The 27707-nt window shown below is 47.9% G+C and overlaps 3 protein-coding genes across 15 annotated transcripts in view; 2 read left to right on the forward strand and 1 right to left on the reverse strand.

Annotated features, from left to right (window-relative positions):
• The window catches only part of LOC117093612 (zinc finger protein 813-like), a 361257-nt gene that overhangs the window by 327749 nt on the left and 5801 nt on the right, over positions 1-27707 (forward strand). The gene's annotated exons all lie outside the window — the stretch shown is intronic.
• On the reverse strand, positions 4698-19859 carry LOC117093622 (protein FAM90A27P-like). Of its 10 annotated transcripts, none has more exons than XM_033228995.1 (8): positions 19644-19679; positions 13152-13218; positions 10159-10263; positions 9152-9324; positions 8237-8414; positions 7593-7792; positions 7006-7114; positions 4698-5865 (listed from the first exon to the last, which is right to left on the reverse strand). In XM_033228995.1, exons 3-8 carry the CDS (start codon positions 10228-10230, stop codon positions 4918-4920), a joined length of 1680 nt encoding a protein of 559 aa, XP_033084886.1. In that variant the 5' UTR covers positions 10231-10263; positions 13152-13218; positions 19644-19679; the 3' UTR covers positions 4698-4917. The 10 variants fall into 10 exon arrangements, with proteins under 10 accessions (XP_033084886.1, XP_033084883.1, XP_033084890.1 ...); XM_033228992.1 differs by lacking the exons at positions 13152-13218; positions 19644-19679 and adding exons at positions 14190-14228; positions 15488-15585; XM_033228999.1 differs by lacking the exons at positions 13152-13218; positions 19644-19679 and adding exons at positions 9792-9987; positions 15488-15505.
• The window catches only part of LOC117093626 (zinc finger protein 888-like), a 385964-nt gene continuing 378114 nt past the window's right edge, over positions 19858-27707 (forward strand). The window contains exon 1 of the mRNA XM_033229013.1: positions 19858-19944. The gene's annotated coding sequence lies outside the window, so the exon portion shown is untranslated. The remainder of the gene's footprint in view (positions 19945-27707) is intronic.

The following is a 27707-nucleotide window of genomic DNA, read 5'->3' on the forward strand; positions in this document are numbered from 1 at the left end:
AAGAAATACAACACAACTGAAAAAAATGAAAAATTCACCAGAAGACATTTCAAAACAAAAGCAAAAAACCTGAAAAGTTCTTAAAGATGTGAAAAGGCAATCAAATTCCTTAGTAATCAAAAAATTCAAATAAAACCAATTCCTAAAACCATCACACACCAACAAAGACTAAAATGAAAATCACAGAAATTATGAAGTATTGACAGAATGTGGATAAACCAGGAATCTCATATACAGCTGGTGGGTTTCAAAACTGATTTATGAAAAAAAGAAAGAAAAACATCTTGGAAATATTCCACAGTTTCTAATAAAATTGAACAGAGGTAAATCTATGGTTTAACATTTTGCATGGGTAACATAGTAAAACCCCTGTCTCTACTAAAAATGCAAAACAAAAATTAGCCAGGTGTGGTAGCACATGTCCATGGTCCCAACAACTTGACAGGCTGAGATGGGAGGATCCCCTGAGCCTGGGAGGTGGAGGCTGCAGTGAGCTGAGATTACAACACTGCATTCCAGCCTGGATGACAGAGTGAGACCCTGTCAAAATAAATAAATAAATAAAATAAAAAAGAAGATTTGTTTAAATACACTTTAAAAGAGTCAAAAATGGGTAAAACTGGAAGTTTTAAAATGCTGCATGGAACACTCAGGGTTCACATTTCAAGATTCTCAAAACAGATGTATTGTAGATGTGAGTTACTAGAGAGAATAGTTTGAAAGTTAAACTTTTTTTTTTTTTTTTTTTTTTTTTGAGACGGAGTCTGGCTCTGTCGCCCAGGCTGGAGTGCAGTGGCTGGATCTCAGCTCACTGCAAGCTCCACCTCCTGGGTTTACACCATTCTCCTGCCTCAGCCTCCCGAGTAGCTGGGACTACAGGCACCCGCCACCTGGCCCGGCTAGTTTTTGTATTTTTTTAGTAGAGACGGGGTTTCACTGTGTTAGCCAGGATGGTCTTGATCTCCTGACCTCGTGATCCGCCTGTCTCGGCCTCCCAAAGTGCTGGGATTACAGGCTTGAGCCACCGCGCCCTGCCGAAAGTTAAACTTTTAAAAATTATATTTTTGTTGTATTTCCTAACAGAAAGAGTATTTTTATGGTCTCCTAAACTCTGTTGATTGCTAAGTACTAATCAACAAAGTTGATTTAAACGAATAAGTAATATTCGTTTAAAGTGCTGCAAATTTTTTTTTTTTTTTTTTTTTTTTTTTTTTTTGAGACAGAGTCTCACTCTGTCGCCCAGGCTGGAGTGCAGTGGCCAGATCTCAGCTCACGGCAAGCTCCGCCTCCCGGGTTCACGCCATTCTCCTGCCTCAGCCTCCCGAGCAGCTGGGACTACAGGCGCCCGCCACCTCGCCCGGCTAGTTTTTTGTATTTTTTAGTAGAGACGGGGTTTCACCGTGTTAGCCAGGATGGTCTCGATCTCCTGACCTCATGATCCACCCGTCTCGGCCTCCCAAAGTGCTGGGATTACAGGCTTGAGCCACCGCGCCCGGCCAGTGCTGCAAATTTAAATGAGAGTTTTAAAAATTAAATTATAACTGCCCTGTTCCTGTTTTACTATGCAAATCCTTAGTTCTTCACCTTAGCACTGTCTTCCGCTTCAGTTTGGTTATATGAAATTGAATTTGACCTGTAATATTCAACATTTTAAAAAAGAAAAGAGTGAAAAATTTTAAAATATGTTTTCCAGGACACTTCAGCTGCAAGTCAGATCAGTAGTTCAATCTAGTTGTTAGCCAAGGAATCAATAATTGAATTGTTTTAACCTAAGGGTTTTCCTGTTGGGGAACCTCCGTTCAGTAAAATTTATTTTTTAAAAAGAGAAATACTGAATGATCCTACTTACGTACAGAATGTAAAATAGTCACACTCACAGAATCAGAGAGTGGGATGGTGGTTGCCAGGAACAGCAGGGGAGAGAAATGGGAGAAAGTTGGCCAAAGGGTACAAAGAGAAACGTATGCAAGATTAATACTTTCTGGAGATCTAACGTACAGTTTAGGATTGACTGTTTAAAAATACTATATTGGCCGGGTGTGGTGGCTCAAGCCTGTAATCCCAGCACTTTGGGAGGCTGAGACGGGCGGATGACGAGGTCAGGAGATCGAGACCATCCTGGCTAACACGGTGAGACCCCCGTCTCTACTAAAAATACTAAAACTAGCCGGGCCAGGTGGCGGGCGCCTGTAGTCCCAGCTACTCGGGAGGCTGAGGCAGGAGAATGGCGTAAACCCAGGAGGTGGAGCTTGCACTAAGCTGAGATCCGGCCACTGCACTCCAGTCCGGGTGACAGAGCGAGACTCCGCCTCAAAAAAAAAAAAAAAAAATACTATATTGTTATGTGTGAAATTTTCTAAGAGGATAGATCTTAAATTTCATCTTCTCACCACTCACAAAGGATAGTAACTATGTTGAGGTGATAGGTATGTTATTGAACTGGAATATAGTAATCATTCCACAATATGCCCTATGAAAACGTCAAGTTCTACTTTTTTCCGCATAGGGAGGTTTGTTCATCAATGATACCTCAATAAAACTGTTCTAAAAAGTCATCTCCCAAATTGCAGGAAGTCATTTGTTTGAAGAACGACTTCTTAAAAAAAAAAAAAATTGTGACTGGGTGCAGTGGCTCACGCCTGTCATCCCAGCAATTTGGAGGCCGAGGTGGGCAGATCAGGACCTTGAGGTCAGGAGTTCATGACCAGCCTGGCCAATATGGTGAAACCCCATCTCTACTAAAAGTACAAAAAAAAAAAAAAGCCGCGTGTGGTGGTGTACACCTGTAGTCCCAGCTACTCGGGAGGCTGAGGCAGGAGGATCACTTGAACTCAGGAAGTGGAGGTTGCAGTGAGCTGAGATCACACCATCGCACTGCAGCCTGGGTGACAGAGCGAGACACCTTCTCAAAAAAAAGACAGAAAGGGAGGGAGGGAGGAAGAAAGGAAAGGAAAGGAATGGAAAGGAAAGAAGGAAGGGAGAAGGGGGAAGGGAAGGGGAAAGAAGAAAGAGAAAGAAAGAAAGAGAGAGAGAGAGAAAGGGAAAGGGAAAAGGAAGGAAGGAAGGAAGGAAGGAAGGAAGGAAGGGGAAGGAAGGAAAGAAAGAGGTGCAGTTTCTTCAATTCAGATCACCATGGAGCTGAAAGAGCAACAGGCGTATCCTAAACACAACAGGCTGGAGTGTAACTTCTGTGTCCAGGAAACCCTTTGTACAGCAAATTGGTTGCCCACGTACAGCAAATTGGTTCCCCAGTGTTGAAGAAGGGACTCTCATATAACATATTTTTAAAAGTCACCCCCACTAAAGCACGCTGGAGGAGTTCAACCTGAGTTTCCAGATCACTCTTTATATTTTCATGGCTTCCGGCCGCCATCCACGAGACAGCCTGGAAGCTTCCACCCACTGTGTTTTAGGGACGAGGTCCTAGGGAGACAGGGACGTTCTCCTGAGGCTTGAATCCCACCCTCAGAGCCTTCTGATCTTTCTGGATTCAGGAGGGTTTCCTCCCAAGGTGAAAAGGGGAGGAGGTGGGTTAGGGAAGCATTGTCTTCGCCCTCTCCCTCCAGTGTTTCCTAACCTTCACACCATGTTTGACTTAACCACACAGGGTCCACCCACCCCTATATCCAGCCTCACACGGGACTTACAGCATGACTCTCTCCAAGGGTGGGACCCAGCCAGGAGTAGTGGTTGAAACTCACCAGGAGATTCCGATGTGCAACCAAATTGAGGGTCAGTTTATTTTCGTGCTTATCCCACTTTAACCCACCTGTGAAACACCTGGGGTTGTTATTCAGCTGCAGATACTGATTCAGCCGGGGCGGCCTGTGCCTGAGGGTCTGTGTTTCTCAGAAGCTACAGGTCTGCGGGTGACACTCTGGGCACCCAGTCCTCTTTGCTCAAGTAAATGAAACACGATGATTGAAATGTAAGGAAATTGGCCTGAGGTGAAAAGGAAAACTCAAAACACCTGTAAGACGTGTCATGGTTCAGAGAATTTTATTCATATGGAAAGAAATTAACCAAACAGAATTTTACAATGACTTTTAATAACAAAAGTTCCAAGGGTAGTAGAATACATCCTTATAAGTGAAATTCATTTAAAAACTTGAAGTTACTCTATTGATTACTTGTGGTATGATAATAATAATAGTAACATACATTTTACCATGTGCCATTCATGACGTGCTTTGCATAAGTTATTGAATCCACTGAATCACTCCAACATGGAGAATATTGGTACCTCAACTTTACACGTGTGCTAGCTGAGATGCCCTCTCTATCACAGTGGAAATCAGAGTCTAGGTAGCTTCATAAAACAAATGGAGTATTTCTCTTGTTTGATATCCTGGAAAAATGTATACGGTATAAAAAAGAACAGTTTCTTAAATGTTTGAATTTACTGATAAAAAAAAAATCACATTCTTCCAAAAAAAAAAAAAAATCTCCATTTTTCCAAGGCTAAGCATTTCTCACTATAACTCTCCTTCACAGTCAAATATTGTGGAGTCAGTAGATACTGAGGTTTTCCACTACCATCGAAGGGCCCTTTGCCCAGAATTACTCAAATCTCAGTCGTTGGCTCCCTCCCCCAGATGAGTTTCAAAGCTTTCTATTGACACTAGTGGAACATTGTTTGCTTATGTTGACTCCGTTTCTCACATAATGATATGTAATTGAAAAAGAAAAGTATAGGACACTTTCATGAGCCCCATTTTAATACAGGTTACATTTACATAATGTAAATAGGCAGGGTTCCTTGATCCCCGGTAGTATCTGGGGTCCACGTTTGAACAGGCGCCGCCGCCAGGGAGTGCTGACCCCGCACAGGGCTGCTTCCTGCCTCTCCGCTTCTCAGTCCTTCAGCCACTTCCAAGTCACATGCGCTTGAAGCCGGGTCTCCTTGCCTTGGGGGCCTCAGTCACTGTCACTGTCCTCAGAGGAGGAAGTGACCCGAAGGTCCTCATAGAGGACACTCCTTGAGACCTGGGGACAGCGGTCCTCAGGCTCCCTTGAGACGTGAGGGCTCTGAGCAGAAGCAGAGTTCTCAGGAGGGCGGGACGTGGGAGGCGTCCTGAACCTGGGGCTCTCCTGTCCCTCGTCCCCTCTCATGAAGGTGACACTGCCGGGCCTCCCTGGAACATGAACGGGTGGTCCAGCCTGGAGGACGGGGCAGCCCTGGGCTGGGCCCAGGAAAGGTGAGCTGGGTAGGGGCTGGAGGTTGACTCTGGGCTGCAGGGTTGCTGTCTTGGTGGCTGTTGTCTCTGTGGTCGCCTTGGGTGCCTGTTTGGATCCAAGTCCAGTTGCCATGAAGGGAGGCTGGAGTGTCCGCACAGCGCCCACAGCCGGGACCTGAGTTCTCAGTGCGGGGGTCTGGAAGGAGCTGAGTCTTGCTTTCTTTGTGGGATTCTGGACGGTCTGGGTGGGGACGGGGCCAGGCTGCTTTCCTGGCATCTGGGTTCTGGAGTCCTGGCCACACTTCCGTCTGACTTGCTGTGGTCCGGGCTTTGCATCTGCATCAGGACGTTTGATTTCTGCCTGGGATTTCAGGCCGGGACCCAGCGCAGACGCCTTCATGGCAGGCTGGGGAGCCCCGTAGGAGGACACGTCAGGCCTCTTGGCTGGCGGCCTGGCACTGAGAGTGGGGTTCTGGTGGGGGCTCTTCAGAACAGGGAGCAGGGAGGCAGTAATGTCCCCGCCATGTCCCTTGGTGGGTCCACAGGTGCTCAGTTCAGCTCGATCATTGTGACCCGAAGGGCAGAGTAATGTCATCCCAGGTATGTAGACAGGCGGTGGACCTGTGGACACAGGGCCCAGGACAGATCTCTTCTTGGTGCTGTGGACAGGCAGAGGCACGGTAGGATGCTGCAGGAGAAAACACCTCACATGAGACAGCTCAGCAGTAGAATTTCCAAACTCTATGAAGCAGGGAACTCACATGTCAAACCACATCACAACAGAAGCTGTGTGAACACGAGAAGCAAGCTAGGACAGGCTGACATGAGAAACAGAGGAGAATAACACACACTGGGACTGCGTCTAAATCAGGATCAAATATAGGGAAGACCCTACAAAAGAGATAGGACACAGGAAATTAAACGTCACAGAAAAGGATGTACACATGGTCACTGAATATATGCAGAACTGTCACTTCAGGAATAGTGTTGGGGAAAGATGGCCTACCATTCTGTTTGCTGTGACTATCACATATGAAAATTAAACCTGTCTTTATGCTGTCTGTTGTTAATATCAAGGGAATATCAATTCCCCACACAACGTGGAGACTGGAAACGGCACAGCTCCTTTTGAAAGCAGATGTAAGAACATGTATTAGAATGAAGGAGATGCCTTATCTGCAGCCAGTATCCCGAAGGCATCTGATCAGTCACTCCCCACGGGCACTGAAATGCGCCCAGCAGCATCTGCTGGCCCACTTGCAAATAAAGGCACAGAAACCAACTTTCAAATAAAGAAGCTGAGGCTGGGCACGGTGGCTCATGCCTGTAATTTCCACACTTTGGGAGGCCGAGGCGGGCAGATCACAAGGTCAGGAGATCGAGACCATCCTGGCTAACACGGTGAAACCCCGTCTCTACTAAAAATACAAAAAATTAGCCAGGCGTGGTGGCGGATACCTGTAGTCCCAGCTACTTGGGAGACTGAGGCAGGAGAATGGCGTGAACCCAGGAGTCGGAGCTCACAGTGAGCCGAGATTGCACCACTGCACTCCAGCCTGGGTGACAGAGTGAGACTCCGCCTCAAAAAGAAAAAGAAAAAGAAGAAGAAGAAGGAGGAGGAGGAGGAAGAGGAGGAAGAGGGGGAGGAGGAGAAGGAGGAGGACGAGGAAGAGGAGGAGGAGGAAATGGAGTATGCGAAGTCCTGGGGCAGCACAGTTCTCCTGCAGGGCAGCCTAGGTCTCAACATGATCCCCACCCATGAGGAGCACAGAAGTGAAGGAATCACGCACCCAGAGGAGAAACAGAGGAGGGGCCGGGGAATGCTCACCCTCAGGAAGAAACAGGCTTTCACTGGCTCCTTCCAGGTTCCCTGTGTTTTCTCTTGGGGACTCCTGGGAAATGTCTGCGTCGGAGCTTTGCTCTGCTGCTGCTGGGGCCTGTGGAAGAAATCACATTCACCGTCCGGACCCGCCTGGTTCTCCTGCCCACACCAGTGAATGGGAACCAAGCACCCTCCCGGAACCCAGCCCAGCCCTTGCTTTCGGTGAGGGAGACATTCAGGCCTCTATGACCTAGGCCAAGACAGCCCCTTCTCTCATCTCAGAGGTTGCCCTACTTCCAGGAAGCTCCCCCACTTGCCTGGCCATGGTCCCAGGTCCCCTAAGTTCATTCAGACCCTGGTGCTGCTCTGTCGACCACAGGCAACATCCCCAGGTCTCCACAGCCCCTGCCCTCTAGAGACTCTCAGCGCGGGAATAAGCTCGGAGTGTGGACCCTGGAAGGCAGCGGCCCCCGCCCACCTGCACGTGGAGCTTTCCTGTGTGTGCTTAGAGAAGGCTGCACAGAAAGAGTAGGGGAGACACCAGCTCCTGAGGCGCTGACCTCACGAAGTCCTTGACCCTGCAAAATCCTTACCTTGGACCTTGCTCCTTTTCTCTGTCAATCCTCATGAAGGGCCCTGGAGCCTGGGGTAGCTGGGGCTTTGCTGGTTGCAGGTTCTCCTTCCCCTTGTGTGAGCCCCGGGGCTGCAGAGGAAGGGCCCCACTGCACCTCTTCGTGGGGCAGGCCTCGCTCCTGGCTGAGTGCCCACAGGCCCCGCAGTTCTTGCATTTCACCTGCAGGTGGAGGAGGACAGAGGGCAGCGAGTCAACAGCATTCACAGGCGCCTGCGAAGGTTCACACACGACCTGGGGTTGGAGATGGATGATTTTAGGAGGGGGACATAGGCCCATGGGCTGTGGGTGGCCAGGAAACTCAAGATAGTATCGTCCTCCCCAGAGCCCGTTGAACAGGGATTCCCAGGAGGAAGGACGCGTGTGTCTGAGAGTGAAGATAATGAACCAGTGTTGAGGACTCGGCAAACACCAGGCTGCACATGACACTGGACAGAGAATGAGGCTGCGCCTCAGAGACTCCGAATGGGCCAATCTGCCAGGGAGGAGGGCACAGACCTGTCAGCCTGAGTCCAGTGGGAACCCCTAAGTCATAAACACGGTTCCCATGTTCAAGCCCGCTCTCTGGTGCCCATTGGTTACCCACGTTTTCAAGCCCCCACTGACCCTGGATTCCTCCTCCTCTGCTGGGGGAGTCCTCTGCCCCACGGGTGTCCTCTGCTGCTTCTGTGGGTTCTTGGCTGTGGGGAGCCTCTGAGCCTGGTGATGGACAGGATGACCTGCCATCTGTGGCAGGTCCTTGAGCTTCTGATCAGTCCTCTTTATTAATTGATTGTTGGATTTCCTAGTCATCAGAAAAAGAGAAAGCATTACACAGACACCAGACGAAAGTCCCTCCTACCCTTATTTACCCAAGTAGGGATGGAGGGACGCGCTGGCCACTGAGTCACACCCACTGTCACTTGGTCCTCTCTGAACCCAGGTCCCAGTTGTGCTATTTTGGGACTCTCTCCCAGCCTGGCCTACTCCCAGAACAGGACACAGATTTTATCAACCAAACGCTGCTTGATTTCTAGCAGGAGAAGTGAGATTTGCAGCCTTGCATAAAAGTTTTCTGGGCTCTGAGTTTGTGTGCAGTCAGTGCCTCAGAGCTGAAACCTTCTGACAATATTAATCAAAGCCAAGAGATGAATAGCTAACAACTAGTGATTTTTTTTCCAGCTAGTTCCAGAAAACCCGCTATTTCACAAAATGATTTCTCACTCTGAAAGCCTACCAGAAGCTCAAAACTGTGCCAAGCTTTCTTACTCAACCTATGGACACTCGTGACGTTTCACAGGAGACCCCTGTGACCACACGCCACTCTTCACACAGAGGCAGGCACAAAGCCAAGGCAGGACCAGCCCGCTGAGGATCCTGCGACGCTGACACGTATGTGCACGTTCACGCCAGGCATCGCACACATCACAGCGCATGTCGTGGGGGACACGCAAGATGGACGCCCCCAGGTATGTTCAGCGGAAACCTTGAGCCCACACTGTGCTTGGCCGTCCCATCCTTACTCCCTAATATTTGTCTTACCTCCCCTCTTGGGATCCACGTCTCTGTGAAATTGTGGGGGGCCGGTCCACCAAAGCCTGACATTTTTCATTCGAGACACAGCGGGCGGTCAGATCCTCTCCTGGCTTCAGAGGAAATCGCAGAAGAACCTCCACAGAGGCAAGAACAACCCATTTCTCTGTCATCAAGTCAATCTAATGCAGGGAAAGGAGAATCGAGAGGCAACCTGAGTTCTGCAGGCAGGAGGAAGGCTTGGCAGAGGAGAGGAGGAACTCCCAGCTTCCTGGGATTTTAAAGGGAATGCTGGACAGTCTCACATTTCATTGTTTTTTCTTTCTTTTTTTAAAGAAGTCATTATATGAAAAAGATACTTGTACATACATGTTTACAGCAGCACAATTTGCAATTGCAAAAATATGGAAGCAGTCCAAATGTCCAACAATCAACGAGTGGATAAAGGAACTACGGTGTGTGTGTGTGTGTGTCTGTGTGTATGTATGTATCTATCTCTCTCCTTATCTATCTATCTATCTATCTATCAATCAATCTGATAGAATACTACTGAGCCATTAAAGGAAGAAATTAATGGCCTTCGCCGGCACCTGGATGGGATTGGAGACTATATTCTCTGTGAATGAGTCAGGAATGCAAAACCAAACACCTTAAGTCTTCACGCATGCGCGGGAGCTAAGCTATGAGGGCGCAAAGGCAATCTCAACAGTTCTTTACTCCAGAGCCGGTGAGGAGTTTGCTGGTGACCTTCAAATGGCCCAAGAGTGACAGCCCAGGGTATCAGGAAGAGCTGCTGTTCCCAGGTGGGAACTAAGGGGCGGTGGCACTGGCATTTTCCCGTGTCCCTGAGAGGAATTACAAATCGATTCTAACGGGTCAGTGTCCGTGTATGGAGGTTGTGACACCCTGACTATGACCCGATCCTGGGCGGGGAGCCTGCTTCAGCCGTCCCCCCTAGGCTTGGACTCCCCGCCTTCCACCTGCCTCCCAGGTGACCCCGCAGCTCCCGCACTCACATCTCTTTGTGGGATCCCGCACTGCTTTAAGAACTGCTTCCCCTGTTCCATGGAGAGAGTGTTGGGGTCCATCACTGCTGGTCCTGCCCCAGGGATTCTGTTTCTCTGTGGAGGGAAGAAAACGAGACGCTGATTCCTTCCTATCCCTGGAATCTCCCAGGGGCAGGATGCAGTCAGCCCCATCTCTCTGCTGTGCCCACCGTGTCCCTAGGAGTAAACTCACACATCCTGTCATTCAACCTACACGGACACAACCTTCTCTTTCTTTCATGTCTTTCTGGTGACATGACACCAATGTGAATGAGAAAAGCAGGTGATCTATAAAAGCAGTTGTTCACTGGACTTAGCATGTTTGATATGTATGCAATGCAGGTCCCTTCCCTAGAGACCCTCATGGTATACCATCAAACATCTGGGTAATTTGATCATGGAATTGGCCTCAAAGAATATTCAATATATTAGAAAACTGGATATTTTAACCATCCGTACACCCTCCTTGTCAAAACTACATATACCTACATTTTATAAGTTCTTTCTCAGATTAAGGATGTTTTAAACTATGAAGCACATTCTTTGAAATTTCTGAAATCAAACTCCTTGAGATCAAGCAAGATATTCAAGGGAAACCATCAAGTGGCAGGAAAATACAAAATAAAGCACTTTTATGTCAAAACTGCTGAGCAGTGGAAAACCTAGGTTCAGGGGAAATGTCTTTGTCTAAATGACCACAGTGCTAGGGAAACAGGAGCAGGGGAGAGTGAGGGCGACACCATTTATAAATCAACTCCATCTGAAAACTAGTGAGGCACAGTCCTGGCCAGACACCAGCCACGTCCTAAGACGTTTGCAGCTGAGGAAGCAGCATAGCAATGCTTGCAAAGACAGACTCCTATGAAAGCAAAATGTCCAGATGCCCCACATCCAAAGCAATAGATGCCTTCAATATAATGATAGCTATGCTTTCCTGACCTACACATTAGAATGTCAAGAGGGGTTTTCTTTAAATCAACAGAATACTAAACGTTGTCACGCTGTCAGCCCACCGCATGTAGACACAGCTTAGTTAAATCTTCACATGGAAAAGACCTCTATATCAGAACAACTTAAAAAAAAAAGACGGTGCATTTTCCGGTCACATTCTGAGGTCTCCCTACTCTGTAATGTAGTAGCTTTCAGTAAACTCTCTCCTCACTGTTCTCTGCAACTCGCAAGGAGTTTCTTCCTGTGTGAGAACAAAGAACCATCTCCTGGGGTCTCAATCGGGCCTTTTTTTTTTTTTTTTTTTTTTGCCACAACATGATTGCAAAAAGATAAAATTGGGGGAAGTGCTCAGGTCTATAGAGACAGAACAACATGAGATTACAAAAATGAAAAGATGGAAATGGTCAATCAAACAATGAGTTGGAGCAGATGAAAAAATAAAGAGAATACGACAGGAAAACGTGCTCTTTATTTGAAAGCAGCAGTAGGATACATTACCACGGGTTACCACAGAAAGATAATAAAATTCACCTCCATAGATCATATTAGGAAACAGAGAAGACAATACTGCCATGAAAATACAAAAAAAAAAAAAAAATGATCAGGGAATGCTACATTGGGGGCAAACACATTCGAAAATCTAGAATAAAATGTGCTTTCCTCTTCAAAATCCAAATCACCAAAATTGAGAGGTAAAGAAACATTTTTCGCTACATATTTAAGTAGAACCATTCTTTATTCCAGCATTATAGATTGGGTGCTCCCAGCCTAACTCCTGCTTGGCTTACTCTATGGGTAGAGGCTCAGGGCCCTGAATTTTTACCAGCTCCTAGCAAAGGCCAATGAGTATACTGATATAAAAGATAAGTGAAGAAATTTCTCATTTAAAGACCCCCCATCAAAGGCACCAGGTCTCCATAACTGCTCATCCGGCACCCACACAATTCACGGTGCTGGGTGAGTATTCCTTGCAAATGTTGACCTTCATGTGATCATTAAAATTTTGTTTTTAATTTTTTTATTTTGTTTTTTGTTTTTCTTCTTTTTTTATACATATATATATTTTTCGATCATTACAATTTCTGAAACGTTTTTTGAATCAGGCTCTGTCTTAAGAAATACTATGAAGCACTTAAGTAATCTTGACCTCAACATCTAAAACCACCCACTACAGAGGTTTCTCACGTTTCTATTTCTCCCGTTGGAATCAACCAAGGCCCAAAGTAGTAGTGGACAACCTGTTGTCTTCCTTCCCTCCAGCAGCCACTCGGGGAAGTGGACCCTCGGCGAACTCTACTCCTCACAGTGGGGCTTCCACGATGAAGGGAGCAAAGACCACTGAGGAGAAGGTCCGTTCTCCTGCTGGCATTTATACTGCCCCAGAGCCCCGCAGCCACTCCCCCTGGCTAACCTAATCGTGATGTAATCACATCTCATCTAATTACCTCTCCCTCTTTCTCCATTTCTTAGTTATTCTGTTCCTAGCACTTTCATTTTATCACACATGTGTACATCCAAAACAAATAACACAATTTTCTCTTTGCCCTTCCCATCATTTTAAAATTTAACCTAGAACTATATATTTGGAACAACATACACTATTTTCTGCATGTTTAAAATGTTCATACATAAGCCCAGGCTGTCTCATTCTGTGTCTCTAAAGGGGACGGGCAGCTCAGTCTCCCATGGCAGGGAGTTCAGTGGAAACCAGGACTGGACATTCTGGCCTTTGTGGGGCCAAGGATAAGTGAGGTCTAAGAACAGCCTGGCTCGCTGTGAGTCCAGGAATGGACTAGAGTATGCAGTGTGGCTATGGGGGATGGGTCACCCAAACTCTCCATGTATCCGTGGGATTTTTAAAAGCCCACCTCAGACGGGGAGAACTGCAAGAAGCCAAGTGTCAGTTCCAGGGACAGCTCCTGGAAAGAGTCCGTGGCTCTTGCTTTTAATCTCTGATGGGAACAGGAAGGCAAGCACGGCTCCAGGGTGTGGACGGGAGCTCAGCAACTCACCGGGATTGAAACATCCTGAGGTCTGGGCAGCACTCGGGGCTTGGGGATGCAGTGTAGACTCGCCTCTCTGCAGAGATGAGATGGGAGTTGATAGAGTTTGGATGTGTGTCCCCGCCCAAATCTCCTATGGAACTGTCATCCCCAGTGTTTGACCTGGGGCCTGGTGGGAGATGATTGGATCATGGGGGCGATTTTCTCATGAATGGTTTAGCCTCCTCCCCTGTGGCTGTGTCCTTGCCAGAGTGAGTGAGTTCTCATGAGATCTGGGCATTTAACAGTGTCCAGCACCTGCCTCCCCACTCTCTTGTCTCTGTTTTTGCCATGGGAAATGCCTAATCCCTCTTTGCCTTCCGCCATGAATAAAAGCTCCCTGAGGCCTCCCTAGAGAAAGATGCTGCAATATTTCCCATACAGCCTGCAGAACCATGAGCTGATTAATTCTCTTTTCTTTATATATGACCCAGCCTCAGTTATTTCTTTTTTTTTTTTTCTTTTTTTGAGACGGAGTCTCGCTCTGTTGCCCAGGCTGGAGTGCAGTGGCCCGAACTCAGCTCACTGCAAGCTCCGCCTCCCGGGTTTACGCCATTCTCCTGCCTCAGCCTCCCGAGTAGCTGGGACTACAGGCGCCCACCACCTCACCCGGCTAGTTTTTTGTATTTTTTAGTAGAGACGGGGTTTCACCGGGTTAGCCAGGATGGTCTCGATCTCCTGACCTCGTGATCCACCCGTCTCAGCCTCCCAAAGTGCTGGGATTACAGGCTTGAGCCACCGAGCCCGGCCAGTTATTTCTTTACAGCAATGCAAGGAAGGGCCTGATAAAGGAGTGTTCCCAAGAATTCTCGCAGAGGTATCAGGGTGTGGGGTCTCTCTGTCCTGTTAGGGTGGGTTTCTCACTCACAGGCTTCCCGAACGTCTCCTGTGACAAAGGACAGAGGGAGAGGTCGCCCTTTCTATCTTTCAAGGTCCTTCTGCCTGTGGGTGCAATGGTGGTGTGGGGTAGAGAATATGAAGTTAAAAAGGCGTATTTTCAAAATTCACATGGGATTTCCCAAGATAATCTCATCTGAGGAAGTCGCTCTGGGAATGAAGAAGAGCAAGAGAAACATTTCATTTGCATTAATATTTTACCTCCCTCACATTTATACTAAAAATTCACATACAATGATTCAGTTAGGAGGAATAATTTTTTGAGATACGGTACAGTATTGTAACTATGGTTAACAATAAGGTATATTATTAATTCGCAGAATTGAAAAGACTGAATTTCAATCATCCTCACCAAAAAAGTGTTAAGTATGTCAGGAATTCAGATGTTAATTTGATTGACTTACAATTTCCACAGCATATACATCTATCAAATTAGCACAACACACCCCATAAATATAGACAATTATTATTTATCAATTAAATTTGTTTTTTTAAATTCACACACAAATGAAAACCGAAAAACGGCCAGTAGCTGATTTCTGCACCCAATTCTTTCACCCTCAATCATACAGTACGTACTGTGTGACCCTATGCAAAAATAAAATCTCACGTTTAGCGCTATCAATTACGGGAAAAAAGAGTTGGTTTTTTTTTTTTTGATACGGAGTCTCGCTGTGTCGCCCAGCCTGGAGTGCAGTGGCGCAACCTCGGCTCACTGTAAGCTCCGCCTCCAAGGTTCCCGCCATTCTCCTGCCTCAGCCTCCCGAGTAACTGGGATTACAGGCGCCCGCCGCCACGCCCGGCTAATTTTTTGTATTTTATTCAGTGGAGACAGGGTTTCAACGTGTTGGCCAGGGTGGTCTGAATCTCCTGACCTCATCATCTGCCCGCCTTGGCCCACCAAAGTGCTGGAATTACAGGCGTGAGCCACCGCACCCAGCCAAGAGTATTTTTTTTTAAGCAAAGATGTTTCCAACTATAGTGGATTCTTTTTTATTGCAAATATTTAATAGATTCAAAAAGATTTCTAAGGTGTCTCTTGTAAGTATATATAATTTACTTTTAATTGACAAATAGTTCTTATGCATACTCACGGGGTACGTGACGACCTTGGGATAGGTTTAATGCGTGGTGATTAGATTAGGGTGACTGGCATGTCGGTCGTTTCAAGCCTGCGTCCTGTCTGTGTATTGGGGACGTTCACTCTCCTCCCTCTAGCTACTGGAAACCCTGCATTATTGTTAACGGTAGCCATCCTGCCGTGCCGTGGAGCACAACACAGTGGGCTCGTGAGCGCGCTCCCCAGCCTGCGCGCTCCGGAGGCGTCTCCTGGCAGGACTGAGCCACGTGGGCGTGGACCGCACGGGGTCGGTGACTTCAAAAGCCCCATTTAGGTCCTCTGCACTTACGTCCTGCAGAGCACCGACAGCCCTGCTCTGGAAGCGCGTGTCTGCTTAGATGTCCTGAGCAATTTATGGCACCAGGCGCTGGAAGGGAAGTTTGCAAATGAGGAGTTCAGTGGATTTCTAAACCAAGTCCAATTTCACCGGAGCGGAGTCCCGCGGGGACCAGCAGGTTCTTTCTCGCTCCGGGAGAGGGCGCTCCTGCCCGGTGATTGTAGCCGCGGCTTCCTGGCTGCTTCCCAGCGTGGATTTGCACCCTGTCGATTTCCTGCGGGTGGGCGGTGCATGACCCTGGTTGGGATCCTTGTTTGCCCCAGCGTCCCGAGGAGCTGGGACTACAAGTGCCCACCACCACGCCCGGCTAATTTTTTTTTTGTACGTTTTTGGTAGAGATGGGCTTTCACCGTGTTAGCCAGGATGGTCTTGATCTCCTGACCTCCTGATCCGCTAGCCTTGGCCTCCCAAAGTACTGGGATTACTAGTTTGCTTTTTCTAAGGAGCTCTTAATAGCTTAATTTATCATTTCCCCCTTTACAGTTTATGATTTTTGCTCTCTTTAAGAAATCTTTTCCTATTCTAAGAACAAAGCGATATTATGTTTTGTCGTGTTTTGTTTCAGTCGTTGTTAATTATCATTTACAACTTAATTGATCAACCCATTCAGAATGAGTTACTCTGTGGGTGGTGATTTCTATTTTTTCCATTAAGTCAACACATTTTAACTTCTTCTGGAAATGTTGTATTCTGCTTTCTGTTGATCTGCCCTCCCCTGTTCGTGCTTACTCAGGTCATCACCATCACACCTTTGGAGCTGATTTTTCTGCGAAGTCTCCTGGCTATTCTATTTCTTCCTCCCTCCTTCCGTCTTTAGCAATCCTACACTTCCACAAAGCAAGGTCAGTCTTACTTTGACAATTCTCAATGGGCCTTTTGATCTGAGTGTCCCTTATTGCCATATATTAAAGGGAAAGCAGACTGTGTTGGGAGAAAATCCTCCATGGATCCCTCAAGTGTTTTTTTCAAGTGATTTTTTTTTTTTTTTTTTTTTTTTTTTTTGAGACGGGTCTCGCTCTGTCGCCCAGGCTGGAGTGCAGTGGCCGGATCTCAGCTCACTGCAAGCTCCGCCTCCCGGGTTTACGCCATTCTCTCGCCTCAGCCTCCCGAGTAGCTGGGACTACAGGCGCCCGCCATCTCGCCCGGCTAATTTTTTGTATTTTTTTAGTAGAGACGGGGTTTCACCGTGTTAGCCAGGATGGTCTCGATCTCCTGACCTCGTGATCCGCCCGTCTCGGCCTCCCAAAGTGCTGGGATTACAGGCTTGAGCCACCGCGCCCGGCCTTTCAAGTGATCTTATACCCACTTCTGTTCCAGATTACCTTTTCAGGTTTTTGTTCGTTTGTTTTGTTTTCTTTTTCTTTGTTACATCAAAGAGCTTTGGAATATAGCGGTAGTATCACTCTCCAAAGCAAGGAGCAGGTTAATTACCTGACTAAGAAAGATTATGCCTTCCCTGAGGCAAAGATGGGGTAGTTTTGATTGCAGCCCTATTGAAAAGATTGGGGTTTCTTAAGCTCCAGGTTGTTCATCTGTGAAGCACATCTACTGTGCGTGTGGCGTCCACCTGGGCCCCTTTGCGTCAACTCCATGGGGCTTGGCAGAGCAAGAGAAATGGATGTGAACGTGAAGCTCTTGGTGCCTATTGTGCCATGAATAGTAATGTCTTTTTCTCAGTCCCTGGAGTCTTGGATTTTCTGGTGGATCACCCTGAGGTCAGGAGTTCAGGACCAGCCTGGCCAACATGGCAAAACCGCATGTGTACTAAAAATACAAATATTAGGTGGGCATGGTGGCACGTGCCTGTAATCCCAGCTACTCGGGAGGCTGAGTCAGGAGGATCGCTTGAACTGAGGAGACGGAGGTTGTGGTGAGCCGAGACCGTGCCATTGTGCTCCAGCCTAAGCAACCTTTGAGTTTCATCTCAAAGATGAATAAATAAATTAGTTAATTTTTAAAACATAAAGATGGGGTTTAACCATGTTGCCTAGACTGGTCTCCAACTCTTGGCCACTAGTCATCCTCCTGCCTCGGCCTCCCATCATGCTGGGATTACAGGCACGAGCCACCACACCTAGCCACATTATGCTTTTTTAAACTTGCTAATATTTTAGATATGCTAATTTCCCCTCTAAACATAATCATATTTTAGCTGATTACCAGGGGTGTGAGAAAAATACAGTTCATAGTACATGTTAACTTACAGATATTGCCATAAAATTATTGCATGCAGAAATGAGGTGATTTATAATTTTATAATTTTTTTCTTTTTTTGAAATGCAGTCACTCCCAGGCTGGAGTGCAGTAGTGAAATCTCGGCTCACTGCAACCTCCATCTCCTGGGTTGAAGCGATTCTCCTGCCTCAACCTCTTGAGTAGCTGGGATTATAGACGTGTGCCGCCATGCTCAGCTAATATTTGTATTTTTAGTACAGATGGGATTTTGCCATACTGGCCAGGTTGGTCTCGAACTCCTGACCTCGGGGTGATCCACCCACCTTGGCCTCCCAAAGTGCTGGGATTACAGGTGTGAGGCACCGTGCCCAGCCCATTTTATAATTTAGTTATATTTTCTTCAGGCACACATAAAACAGAATAACCTGACTGCAATGTATCCTTAGTAATATCTCATAATTATTCTCTACATGAAAATAAATCCCAATGTTTGAAGACTGCCTGTTTTACTGCCTTTGTTATTCACACGTGATAGAACACTCAGGAAAGAACAACAAGAAAACACCTAAAATAGGGCCGGGCGCGGTGGCTCAAGCCTGTAATCCCAGCACTTTGGGAGGCCGAGACGGGCGGATCACGAGGTCAGGAGATCGAGACCATCCTGGCTAACACGGTGAAACCCCGTATCTACTAAAAATACAAAAAATTAGCCGGGCGAGGTGGCGGGAGCCTGCAGTCCCAGCTACTCCGGAGGCTGAGGCAGGAGAATGGCGTGAACCCGGGAGGCGGAGCTTGCAGTGAGCTGAGATCTGGCCACTGCACTTCAGCCTGGGTGACAGAGCAAGACTCCGTGTCAAAAAAAAAAAAAAAACACCTAAAATAGATTACAATTGGATGGGTGTGGTGGTTCCCCTGGAATCCCAGCACTTTGGGAAGCTATCAATCAGAAAATGTTTCAATTTCCCTGTAGCCCGGAAGCCTCCACTTCGAGTTGTCCTGCCTTTCTGAACCAAAGCAATGTATCTCTTAAAAGTATTTGATTGATGTCTAATGCCTCCCTAAAGTGTCTAAGAACAAGCTATTACCCATCACCTTGGACACATGTTCTCAGGACCTCCTGAGGGTCATTCATATTTAGCTTGGAATAAATATCTTAAAATATTTTACAGAGTTTGACTCTTTTCCATGACAAGAATAATTCATTTTAAGTGCGGCATGAAATAACAAACGTAAGGAACTGGGCAATTTATAGGCACTGTTAACAATGTCAGTGCTTTTTTTAAAAATCACTCTTTTGCTTATTGAGACGGAGGAGGGAGCTTTGGGGTAGAGCGTCTTACTTTGTCGTCCAGGCTGGCCAGGACCTCCGAGCTCAGCGATCCTCTCGCCCCTGCTTCCTGAGTAGCTGGGACCCTAGACTCCTGCCACCCCGCCCGTATCCCTGCTGTGTTTATGCAGCAGGTAGTGACCTCACTCCTCCCTGGCCTGAGCCCTGCGCTCCGCACCCCAGGCGGTGGCCCTAGGGAAGTCTGGAGCTGAGCACAGGGTGGACTCAGTGAACGGAGAATTGAAAGGGAGTGGATTTCTCTTCCGTTCTGTGGGCCATCAGCATGAAATTGTATGTTTCGCTCAGGCAAGGCTTTGCATTTCACATTCTAGTTTGCATTCCTGCCCTAGACAATTTCGAGGCTTTGGAATTAAATTGCTAAACTTGATTTCAATAGCAAGGAACTTTCCTGGATCCAATTTCCGCCACAGGGCGACTTCTCAGGGAGATACTGTCTCCCCAACTGCTGAGCCGCTCCAGCCTCACTGGCGGGTTTCGCCTCCAAAACCGGGAAAACAGAGGCACGGAGAGGGAGAGGTGGGGAAGCTCAGGCCCCGCCCCCTTCCCGCCCCCGCGGACCCCTCACAGTCCCAGGGCTCTACTCACCCGCCCCCGGCCCCTGGTCCTCGGCGCCCTGCAGCAGCCTCGCTCAGGCCCCACCCACTTCTTCGCGTCCCTTCCCGGCCTCGCCCAGGCCCCGCCCACCTCTTCGGGGACTAGCCCAGGTTTGGCTTGGGTCCTGCGCTGATTGGCACAGACCCGGAAGCGGATGGCGTGGTCTGAAGGTTGAACCATCGCGTCGTCGCTTCCCATTCTCTTGGCGCTGCTATACCCGTGACGTGGGGTCCCCACAGACCGACCCCTCTTTCTCAACCCAGAGCAAATTGAGACGTCCGGGTGAGAGTCGGTGAGTCGCCTCCTTTTGAGTTTAAAATCGTCCTGACGCTGGTCCTGTCCTAGGTCTTTCTGCAGTGGGGGCTGTGCAGACACCTCCTGTCGCGAAACTTTACTTTGCAAAACCGTTCCTGACCGTCCTCCTGCCTCGCGCTGTTTCAAGTCCCCACCCGGGAGCTGGATTCTCGCCCTGCTCGAGAGCGCCCCCCAGCCTCGCTCTTGGCGGCCCCTGGAGCGCAGCGCTGCAGCCCCAGTGCCGGGGGTCAGGAAAGCACTCCACTGGGTGGGAGTGGGCCCGAGCGAGCGTCTCCAGGGCACCGTTTACAACGTGTTGGGGGATGAAAATATTTCTTTTGAGGTCCCTATGGGCTACCCCTTATCTGGATGAAGGATCTGGCCCTTGGCCAATGAAATGCTGAGGTGAATTGGCCCGAGGCCAGAGCAGATGGGTGCGCTATGCGGATGGAGGGGTGGCCGGTGCTTGGCCCTGGCCACTCCTGTGCTCTTTCCCTTTCCATCTGAGACGTGGTGAAAATGGAAGGGCTACAGGAGAGTAGCCTTTGTTCCTTTGTTACTCGGGTGGGGAGATGGGGTTTTTACCTTTGGTCTAGTTTTGCAAAGTTCACGTTCATTGGCCTTAGATTCCCAGAGCCAGGACCCAGGCGTTTCCTTTTCTTCTTTGTTATTGGAGATGGTCTCTGTGCCTACGTATCCGGTATAGTCCAGCGGGGGCCGTCCAGTCTCAGTGAAATTCTGGATGAGCCCAGGCAGTCTGTAATTTAGAAAATGTACTTAATGGGTCCTTTTCAGTACGGTTTAGACCTCACCAAGTGGCTGTCCTTGTGCTGTTGTACAACTTCCGTCCTAGACAATTGAGCTTTCTTACGGGGATGGTGAAGTTTTTTCTTTCCTTAGCTACATAGCACTGTCTAAGAATTGAGGTTTTCAGGACCCAGAAGTTGCTAGCTTGGGCTTTCTGAACTGGAATCGTGTCAGGAACTGGATCAGTGCGCACCAAGTCTCGGGCTTCGGGCTTCCTAAGGCCATCGGTCTCTGACAGTGGTTCCTCCACATACATAACAAGAAGTAACATTGAGGGAATGAGCTACATTTTCTGCTAAGTACAGAAACAAGTTCCTTGCCTTTTTTTTGGAAGCTCTGGTGCTGGCAGATTTAGCTCATTATAAAAGGCTTGAAACACTGGTTTGGGAGAGCCCATGTGGACCTCCCCTCGGACTAAAATGGCAGCTTGGGGGTTTAGCCTTGTCCTATTGATCCTCAGGGTTACATGTTCTCTTGTTTTTCTAACGGGAGTGTAGGAGATTAGTGATTATTAGTTCTAGTAGGTTACAGTGACCGGTAGCACAGGAGGGGTTGGCTTTTTTTTGAAGGTAAACCTCGTCTTTTTTATCCTTTTCTAAGTAGCCTGAATAACACATGGCCAATAGGCACAATTTTCACACAGCTCTGCATCATGACAAAGGTATGTATTTCTACTGTGTGGCTCCTTTCTTAGTTAAGAGATGCACATCTTAATCTGAGCTTGTTACTATTAATGGCTGCACAAGCATCAGATTTACAGTTTCTTGTTTGGGGATTCTTTTTCTTCTGTTCTCGTTATTATTACTTGTATCACCTAGGAAAAGACCAGTTCTTAATCTTATTTGAAAAATGGTGGTTGCAGCGGGCTTGATGGGTGACAACACACATCAGGTTGGTCGTTTCCTGGGGTGCATACCTTGTACTGAGTGGCATTGTACAAAGTTCCTTTTAACATTCCTGTACATTCATAATAACTATAGAACAGAAAGATTGTTTTAATTTGCTGTCCTAGCTCCGTGACCTGATGAATACACTGGGAACAGTCCTTAGTTTGAGGAAGGTCAGGTGAAGCCTTTACTGTACAAGTCTAAAATTTAAGAAAAGTGAGTCCCACGATGAGCTTCCTCATGCTTCGGCCGTGTGTAGACCAGTCAGCTTCCGGTGTGACTGGAGCAGGGCTTGTTGTCTTCTTCAGGGTCACTTTCAGGGGTTATGTGGGCTTGGTCTTGCCTCCCAGGTTTCAGGTACAGGTTTTACACAGCAGGGATGGATCCAGGCTGGGATTCCTTCTACCTTCAGGGCGGTGGGTGTGGTCAGGATGAGGGTCTGGGATCCTTTGCTCTGTGGGCGCAAAGGGGCTACGTTCCAGTCCTTGATCCACACTCGATCACCTGCGGAAAAAGAGTGAACGGGGGAGAATAAGCTAACGGGGGGGCATCTCTCATTTACCTAGGCTGAAGTCGTTTGTGTCATTTTTCCTAAGGCCTGTGGCTGTCTCTGTAACTCAGTTTCACCTAACTCTCGGAGTGCCCGGGAGTCCCCGTGGTATGGGAGGGGGTCTATGGTATAATATTTCATAAGGGGAATATCCTGTTCTCTTGGAGTACGTCTAATCTTAATACCATAGGGAGAGCCTGTATCTATTTTAATCCTGTTTCCTGACACACTTTCCTTAAGCTATTTTGATAGTCCGATGTATCCGCTTCACCTTTCTGGAACTCTGAGGTTGGTAGGTGGCACGCAGTTTCCATGTGATCTTTAATACCTTTGCCATCTTCTATACTGAGTCAGCCACTAACGCCGGCCTGCTCTCTCAGCCAATTCATAAGGGCAGTCCAAATCTAGGAATTAGATCTCGAAGAAGTTTCTTCACAGGTTATTTCACAAGCTTTCTCAGTTTGTGTGGGAAAAGCCTCCACCTTCGTAGGTGCACCCGAGAACCAGTAAATACTTGTTACTTGTACACTTTGGCATTTCTGGGAAGTCCACCTGGAGACCTTCAAAGGGGGCTGCTTCATAAGCTTGTATGCCGGCGGAACGGCTGAACCCTGCCTGGTATTGTGCTGTCGGCAGGTAACACACCGCTGCGCCACAGTTTTGGCAAGGGCTGACAAATGCTAGATGTAGAAGTACCAGCCTAACAACTTTTCAGGTGACTTCTGACCTAGATGGGGGGTTTCATGCACCCCCAGTACAAGTGCGGCTCCTAGCAGCGGTGGCACAGCTACTCTCCTATTTGGTAACCGGATCCTTCCTTCTTCCATGACCTGTCCTCCCTCTGCCTGGAGAAAGTCTTTTTCTTCTTTAGAATAAGTAGGTACAAGGTCAGGTGCTTGACGGAGCAGGGGGCCTGTGACTGATGCCCAGTAGTGGGGGGATGTTGCTTTTAGAGCTTCTGAGTCGGCTCTGGAGTTCCCTAAGGTAACCGAGGTGGACGCTTGCTGGTGTCCTCTGCAGTGCATGACTGCCACCTTGTGGGCTTTCTATACTGCTTCTAATTGCAAGATTTCTTGTTGGTATTTTATGTCTTTTTTTCTCCAGAGTTCAACAGGCCCTTTTCTTTATCTAATGCTCCATGCACTTGGAGGATTAAAAACGCATACCGAAGGCCAGGCGTGGTGGCTCACGTCTGTAATCCCAGCACTTTAGGAGGCCGAGCCTGGCGGATCTCTACATCAGGAGATCGAGACCATCCTGTCTAACACGGTGAAACCTGGTCTCTACTAAAAATACAAAAAATTAGCCAGGCTTGGTCACGGGCACCTGTAGTGCACTCCAGCCTTGGCAACGGAGCATGACTCTGTCTCAAAAAAAAAAAAAAAGGCATACTGAGAGTCAGTGTAAATGTTTTCAGTCTTACCTTCACTGAGTTCTAAGGGCTGAATTAAAGCAATGAGCTTGACTTTGTGGGCTGAAGTGCCCTGGGACAATGATCTGGCGTCAACGGCAGTGTCCAGGGTTACCACCGCATATCCTGCACATCTGTCTCCTTATGGGTTGATGAACCTGCTCCTGTCCACGTATAGCTCCCGGTATACTGATGCCCAAGGCTGGTCCCGGAGGTCAGGCCTGCTAGAGTAAACTGAGTCCAACATCTCTACACAGTTATGCTCGACAGGGCTCTCTGATACTGGGAGCAAGGTGGCGGGTTCAGGGTGTTACAAACTTCAGTGGTTATGCCGGGATTTTCAGAGAGCAAGCTTTGGTACTTGGTTAGTCTAGACTACCAATGATGTCCTTTGGTAGTCATTAAAGTCACCACAGCATGGGGGCCTTTATGTTCAGGTTTTGCCTAAGAGTTAGTTTATGTGCTTCTTGTGCTAGCAGGGCAGTTGCTGCCAAGGCCGTCAAACGCGGGGACTAACCTTTAGAAACCCCGTCTAGTTGTTTAGAGAGGTAGGCCACTGGCCTCGGCCAGGGCCCCACAGTTTGGGTCAAAACTTTACCTGCCATCTTTTCTCTCTGGGAAACATACGGTATAAAAGGCTGTGTCAGATCAGGTAATCCCAGGGCTGGGGCTTACGTAAGATTTTCTTTTAACTCATGAAAGGCTTGCTATTGTTGGGATCCCCATTCAGAAGGCTCCTGGTCCTCCCCGTTTGTGACTCCGTACAGAGGCGTGGCAAGTACTGCAAAGTGTGGGATCCACAGTCTGCAGAACCTCAGAGCTCCTAAGAATTTTTTCACCTGCTTTCTGGTTTTAGGCTTCAGTAGGTTGCAAAAGACCCGCTTTCTTTCTGACCCCAGGCTGCGCTCCCCCTGTTGGATAGTAAATCCTAGGTTACGTACCTGCTGTTAGCAGATCTGGACTTTCTTCTTGGACACCTTATACCTACAGTCCTCCGGGGGCCAGAGTAGGGCATCCGTTCCCTTGGCACACCCGACTGCCCTGGGGTGTCCGAGCAGAATGTCGTCAATGTACTAGCAACACGCAGCCCAGGCCTCTGGAGGGAAACTTCTGGAGGTCCTGAGCCAGTGCTTCCCGGAAGGTGGTGGGGGAGTTCTTGAACCCTTGCAGAAGCCAGGTCCAAGTGTACTGAGTGGTGACACCTGACCCCAGATCTTCCTACTGAAAGGCGAAGAGCTTCTGGCTCTCAGGGGCTAGTCTAATGTTAAAGCATCTTTCAGGTCTAAGCAGGAGAACCAGCTGTCCTCAGCTGACAGCAACCTTAACAACGTGTACGGGTTAGGTCCTGTTGGATGTAAAGTCACTGTAGCTTGACTGACTAAGCGTAAGTCCTGTACCGGCCTGTAGTCCTTGGTCCCTGGCTTGGGAACAGGCAGGAGGGGAGGGTTCCATGGAGACTGACAAGGGACTATAATTCTAAAGGCTCTCAGGCTCTTGAGATGGACCTGGATACTTTCAAGAGCTTCTCTGGAGACCGGGTACTGTTTTTGCTTGACTGACTTGGCCCTACACTGAACTTTTATAAGTACTGGGGATTGGTTAACTGCCAACCCTGGAGGGTTGTCTTCTGTCTACACCTTGGCCACTGCTTAGCCAGAGTTGGTCTTATCTCTTGGCCCAGCTCAGTTAAGAAAAGTCTCCATTCCTCCTCCCAGGGGACCGTAAGGGCCATTAATGACTCCCGTTCCGGGTAACCTTAGCTGTAAAGAGCCGTGCTCTGCAGAAGAGATGGTGGCTCTCGGCTTGCTAAGCAAGTCCTTTCCTAGCAAGGCCAAGGAGTAGTCAGGCATGTACAAGAACTGGTGGATCACTTTATGTCCTCCTACAGTACAATTCCAGGGCAAGCAGAAAGCTTGCTTTGCTGAAACTCCCATGGCTCCGATTCTATCAATAGTCTTTTTGGATAAGGGGGCAACTGAGGTGGTTACTACTGAATGTTCAGCATCGATATTGATAAGAAAATCAATGTCTTTGCCCCTAACTGTCATCTTGACCGTGGGCTCTTTGGGGGCACTTGAACCCAGTCCTCGTCAGTCCTATAACTCTTCTCCCAGATTGAGCATGGCCCATTCCTCTTTGTCTGGGGCCTCCTGCTCTGAGTCACCTTGTTTTCCTTTTAGCTGAGGGCACTTGTCCTTCTAGTGTCCTATTTCTTGACAATAAGCACACTGGTTATGCTTCAAGCTTGGATAGCCAGGCTGAGTATCTTTCCAAGGGTCCCTCTTCTCTTGCCTCTTCAGGGGGACCCCTCTGATTGCTGCGGCTAACAGGTGGGCGATTCGCCGGGCCTGGCGTTCACTCTCTCTCTGCGGTTTTCCTTACGGTTTACTGCGTCCTTGTTTACAAACACCTGGTTAGCTTTTTTTTTTTTTTTTTTTTTTGAGACAGAGTTTCACTCTTATTGCCCAGGCCGGAGTGCAATGGTGTGATCTCGGCTCACCGCAACGTCTGCCTCCCAGGTTCAATCAATTCTCCTGCCTCAGCATCCCGAGTAGCTGGGATTACAGGTGTGCACCACCACGCCCAGCTAATTCTGTATTTTTAGTAGAGATGGGGTTTCTCCATGTTGAGGCTGGTCTCAAACTCCTGACCTCAGGTGATCCACCCGCCTTGGCATCTGAAAGTGCCGGGATTACAGGCATGAGCCACCGTGCCTGGCCTCTGGTTAGCTACTTCTAATAACTGTGACATATTCATCCCTGCAAACCTGGCCTGTTTCTGCAGTTTTCTTTTTTTTTTTTTTGAGACGGAGTCTCACTCTGTCGCCCGGGCTGCAGCGCAGTGGCCGGATCTCAGCTCACTGCAAGCTCCGCCTCCCGGGTTTACGCCATTCTCCTGCCTCAGCCTCCAGAGCAGCTGGGACTACAGGCGCCCACCACCTCGCCCGGCTACTCTTTTGTATTTTTTTTTTTTTAGTAGAGACAGGGTTTCACTGTGTTAGCCAGGATGGTCTCGATCTCCTGACCTCGTGATCCGCCCGTCTCGGCCTCCCAAAGTGCTGGGATTATAGGTGTGACCTACCACGTGCGGCCAAGCCCAGGGTTTATGTAGAAAAGACATCATTTGCAATATATATACTTTTTTTTGTTTGTTTAGAAAGAGTGTCACACTGTTGCCCAGGCGGCATTGCAGTGGTGTGATCTTGGCTTAGGGCAACCTCCGCTTCCAGAGTTCAAGCAATTTTCTTTCCTCAGCTTCCTGAATCGCTGGGATTACAGGCACCCCCCCCCCACCATTCCCAGCCAGTTTTTAAATTTTTAGTAGATACAGAGTTTCGTCGAGCTGGAGAGGTTGGTCTCGAACTCCTGACCTTAAGTGATCCATCCACCTTGGTCTCCCAAAGTGATGGGATTACAGGTGTGAGCCAACATGCCTGGATTTATTAATATATATGTAGATATACATATCTATATGTGTATATATAGGTGTGTGTGTATATATATATGTGTGTGTGTGTGTATATATATATATATATATATATTTTTTTTTTTCAGATGGAGTCTTACTCCGCAGCCCAAGCTGAAGTGCAGTGGCATGGTCTTGGCTCACTGCAAACTTTGCCTCTGGTTATCAAGTTATTCTCCTGCCTGAGCCTCCCAAGTAAGTGGGACTAGAGGTGTGTACCACCACACCTGGGTTTTTTTTTTTATTTTTGTATTTTTAGTAGAGACGGAGTTTCCCCATGTTGTCCTGGGTGGTCTCAAACTCCTGAGCTCAGAGGATCCACCTGCCTCAGCCTCCCAAAGTGCAGTGATTTTAGGTGTGAGCCACTGTGCCAGGCCATATGTTTTTTATATTGTCCATAAAACTGAGACTTCCACAGTGACTTAGGGGATTTTAAAATCTATCATGAAAAAGTACAAGAAAACGCAACTATACAGAAAATTTTTTTAAAAATACTTTAATGTGGATTTGTCAGAACACAGTCTTGGATCAATCAATACTTATTTTCTCTTTTCTCATTTCCTGTGAAGGTGCTAACTCCGTCCTCCATAATGTTTTGTGGAAATGTGTGTTCATTTTAGGGACGCGTGACTTTCCGGATG

This window comes from Trachypithecus francoisi, unplaced genomic scaffold (genome assembly GCF_009764315.1).
Source record: "Trachypithecus francoisi isolate TF-2019V2 unplaced genomic scaffold, Tfra_2.0 Lachesis_group12, whole genome shotgun sequence".
NCBI classification, from domain to species: domain Eukaryota; kingdom Metazoa; phylum Chordata; class Mammalia; order Primates; family Cercopithecidae; genus Trachypithecus; species Trachypithecus francoisi.

Coding starts and splice junctions, on each gene's coding strand:
- LOC117093622 (XM_033228991.1), bottom strand. CDS start 19,850: ATGGGAAGCGACGACGCGATGGTTCAACCTTCAGACCACGCCATCCGC. Junction 7,793..8,236: donor CAGAGGAGGAGGAATCCAGG/GTCAGTGGGGGC, acceptor CTCCACCTGCAG/GTGAAATGCAAGAACTGCGG. Junction 7,115..7,592: donor GAAAAGGAGCAAGGTCCAAG/GTAAGGATTTTG, acceptor TTTCTTCCACAG/GCCCCAGCAGCAGCAGAGCA.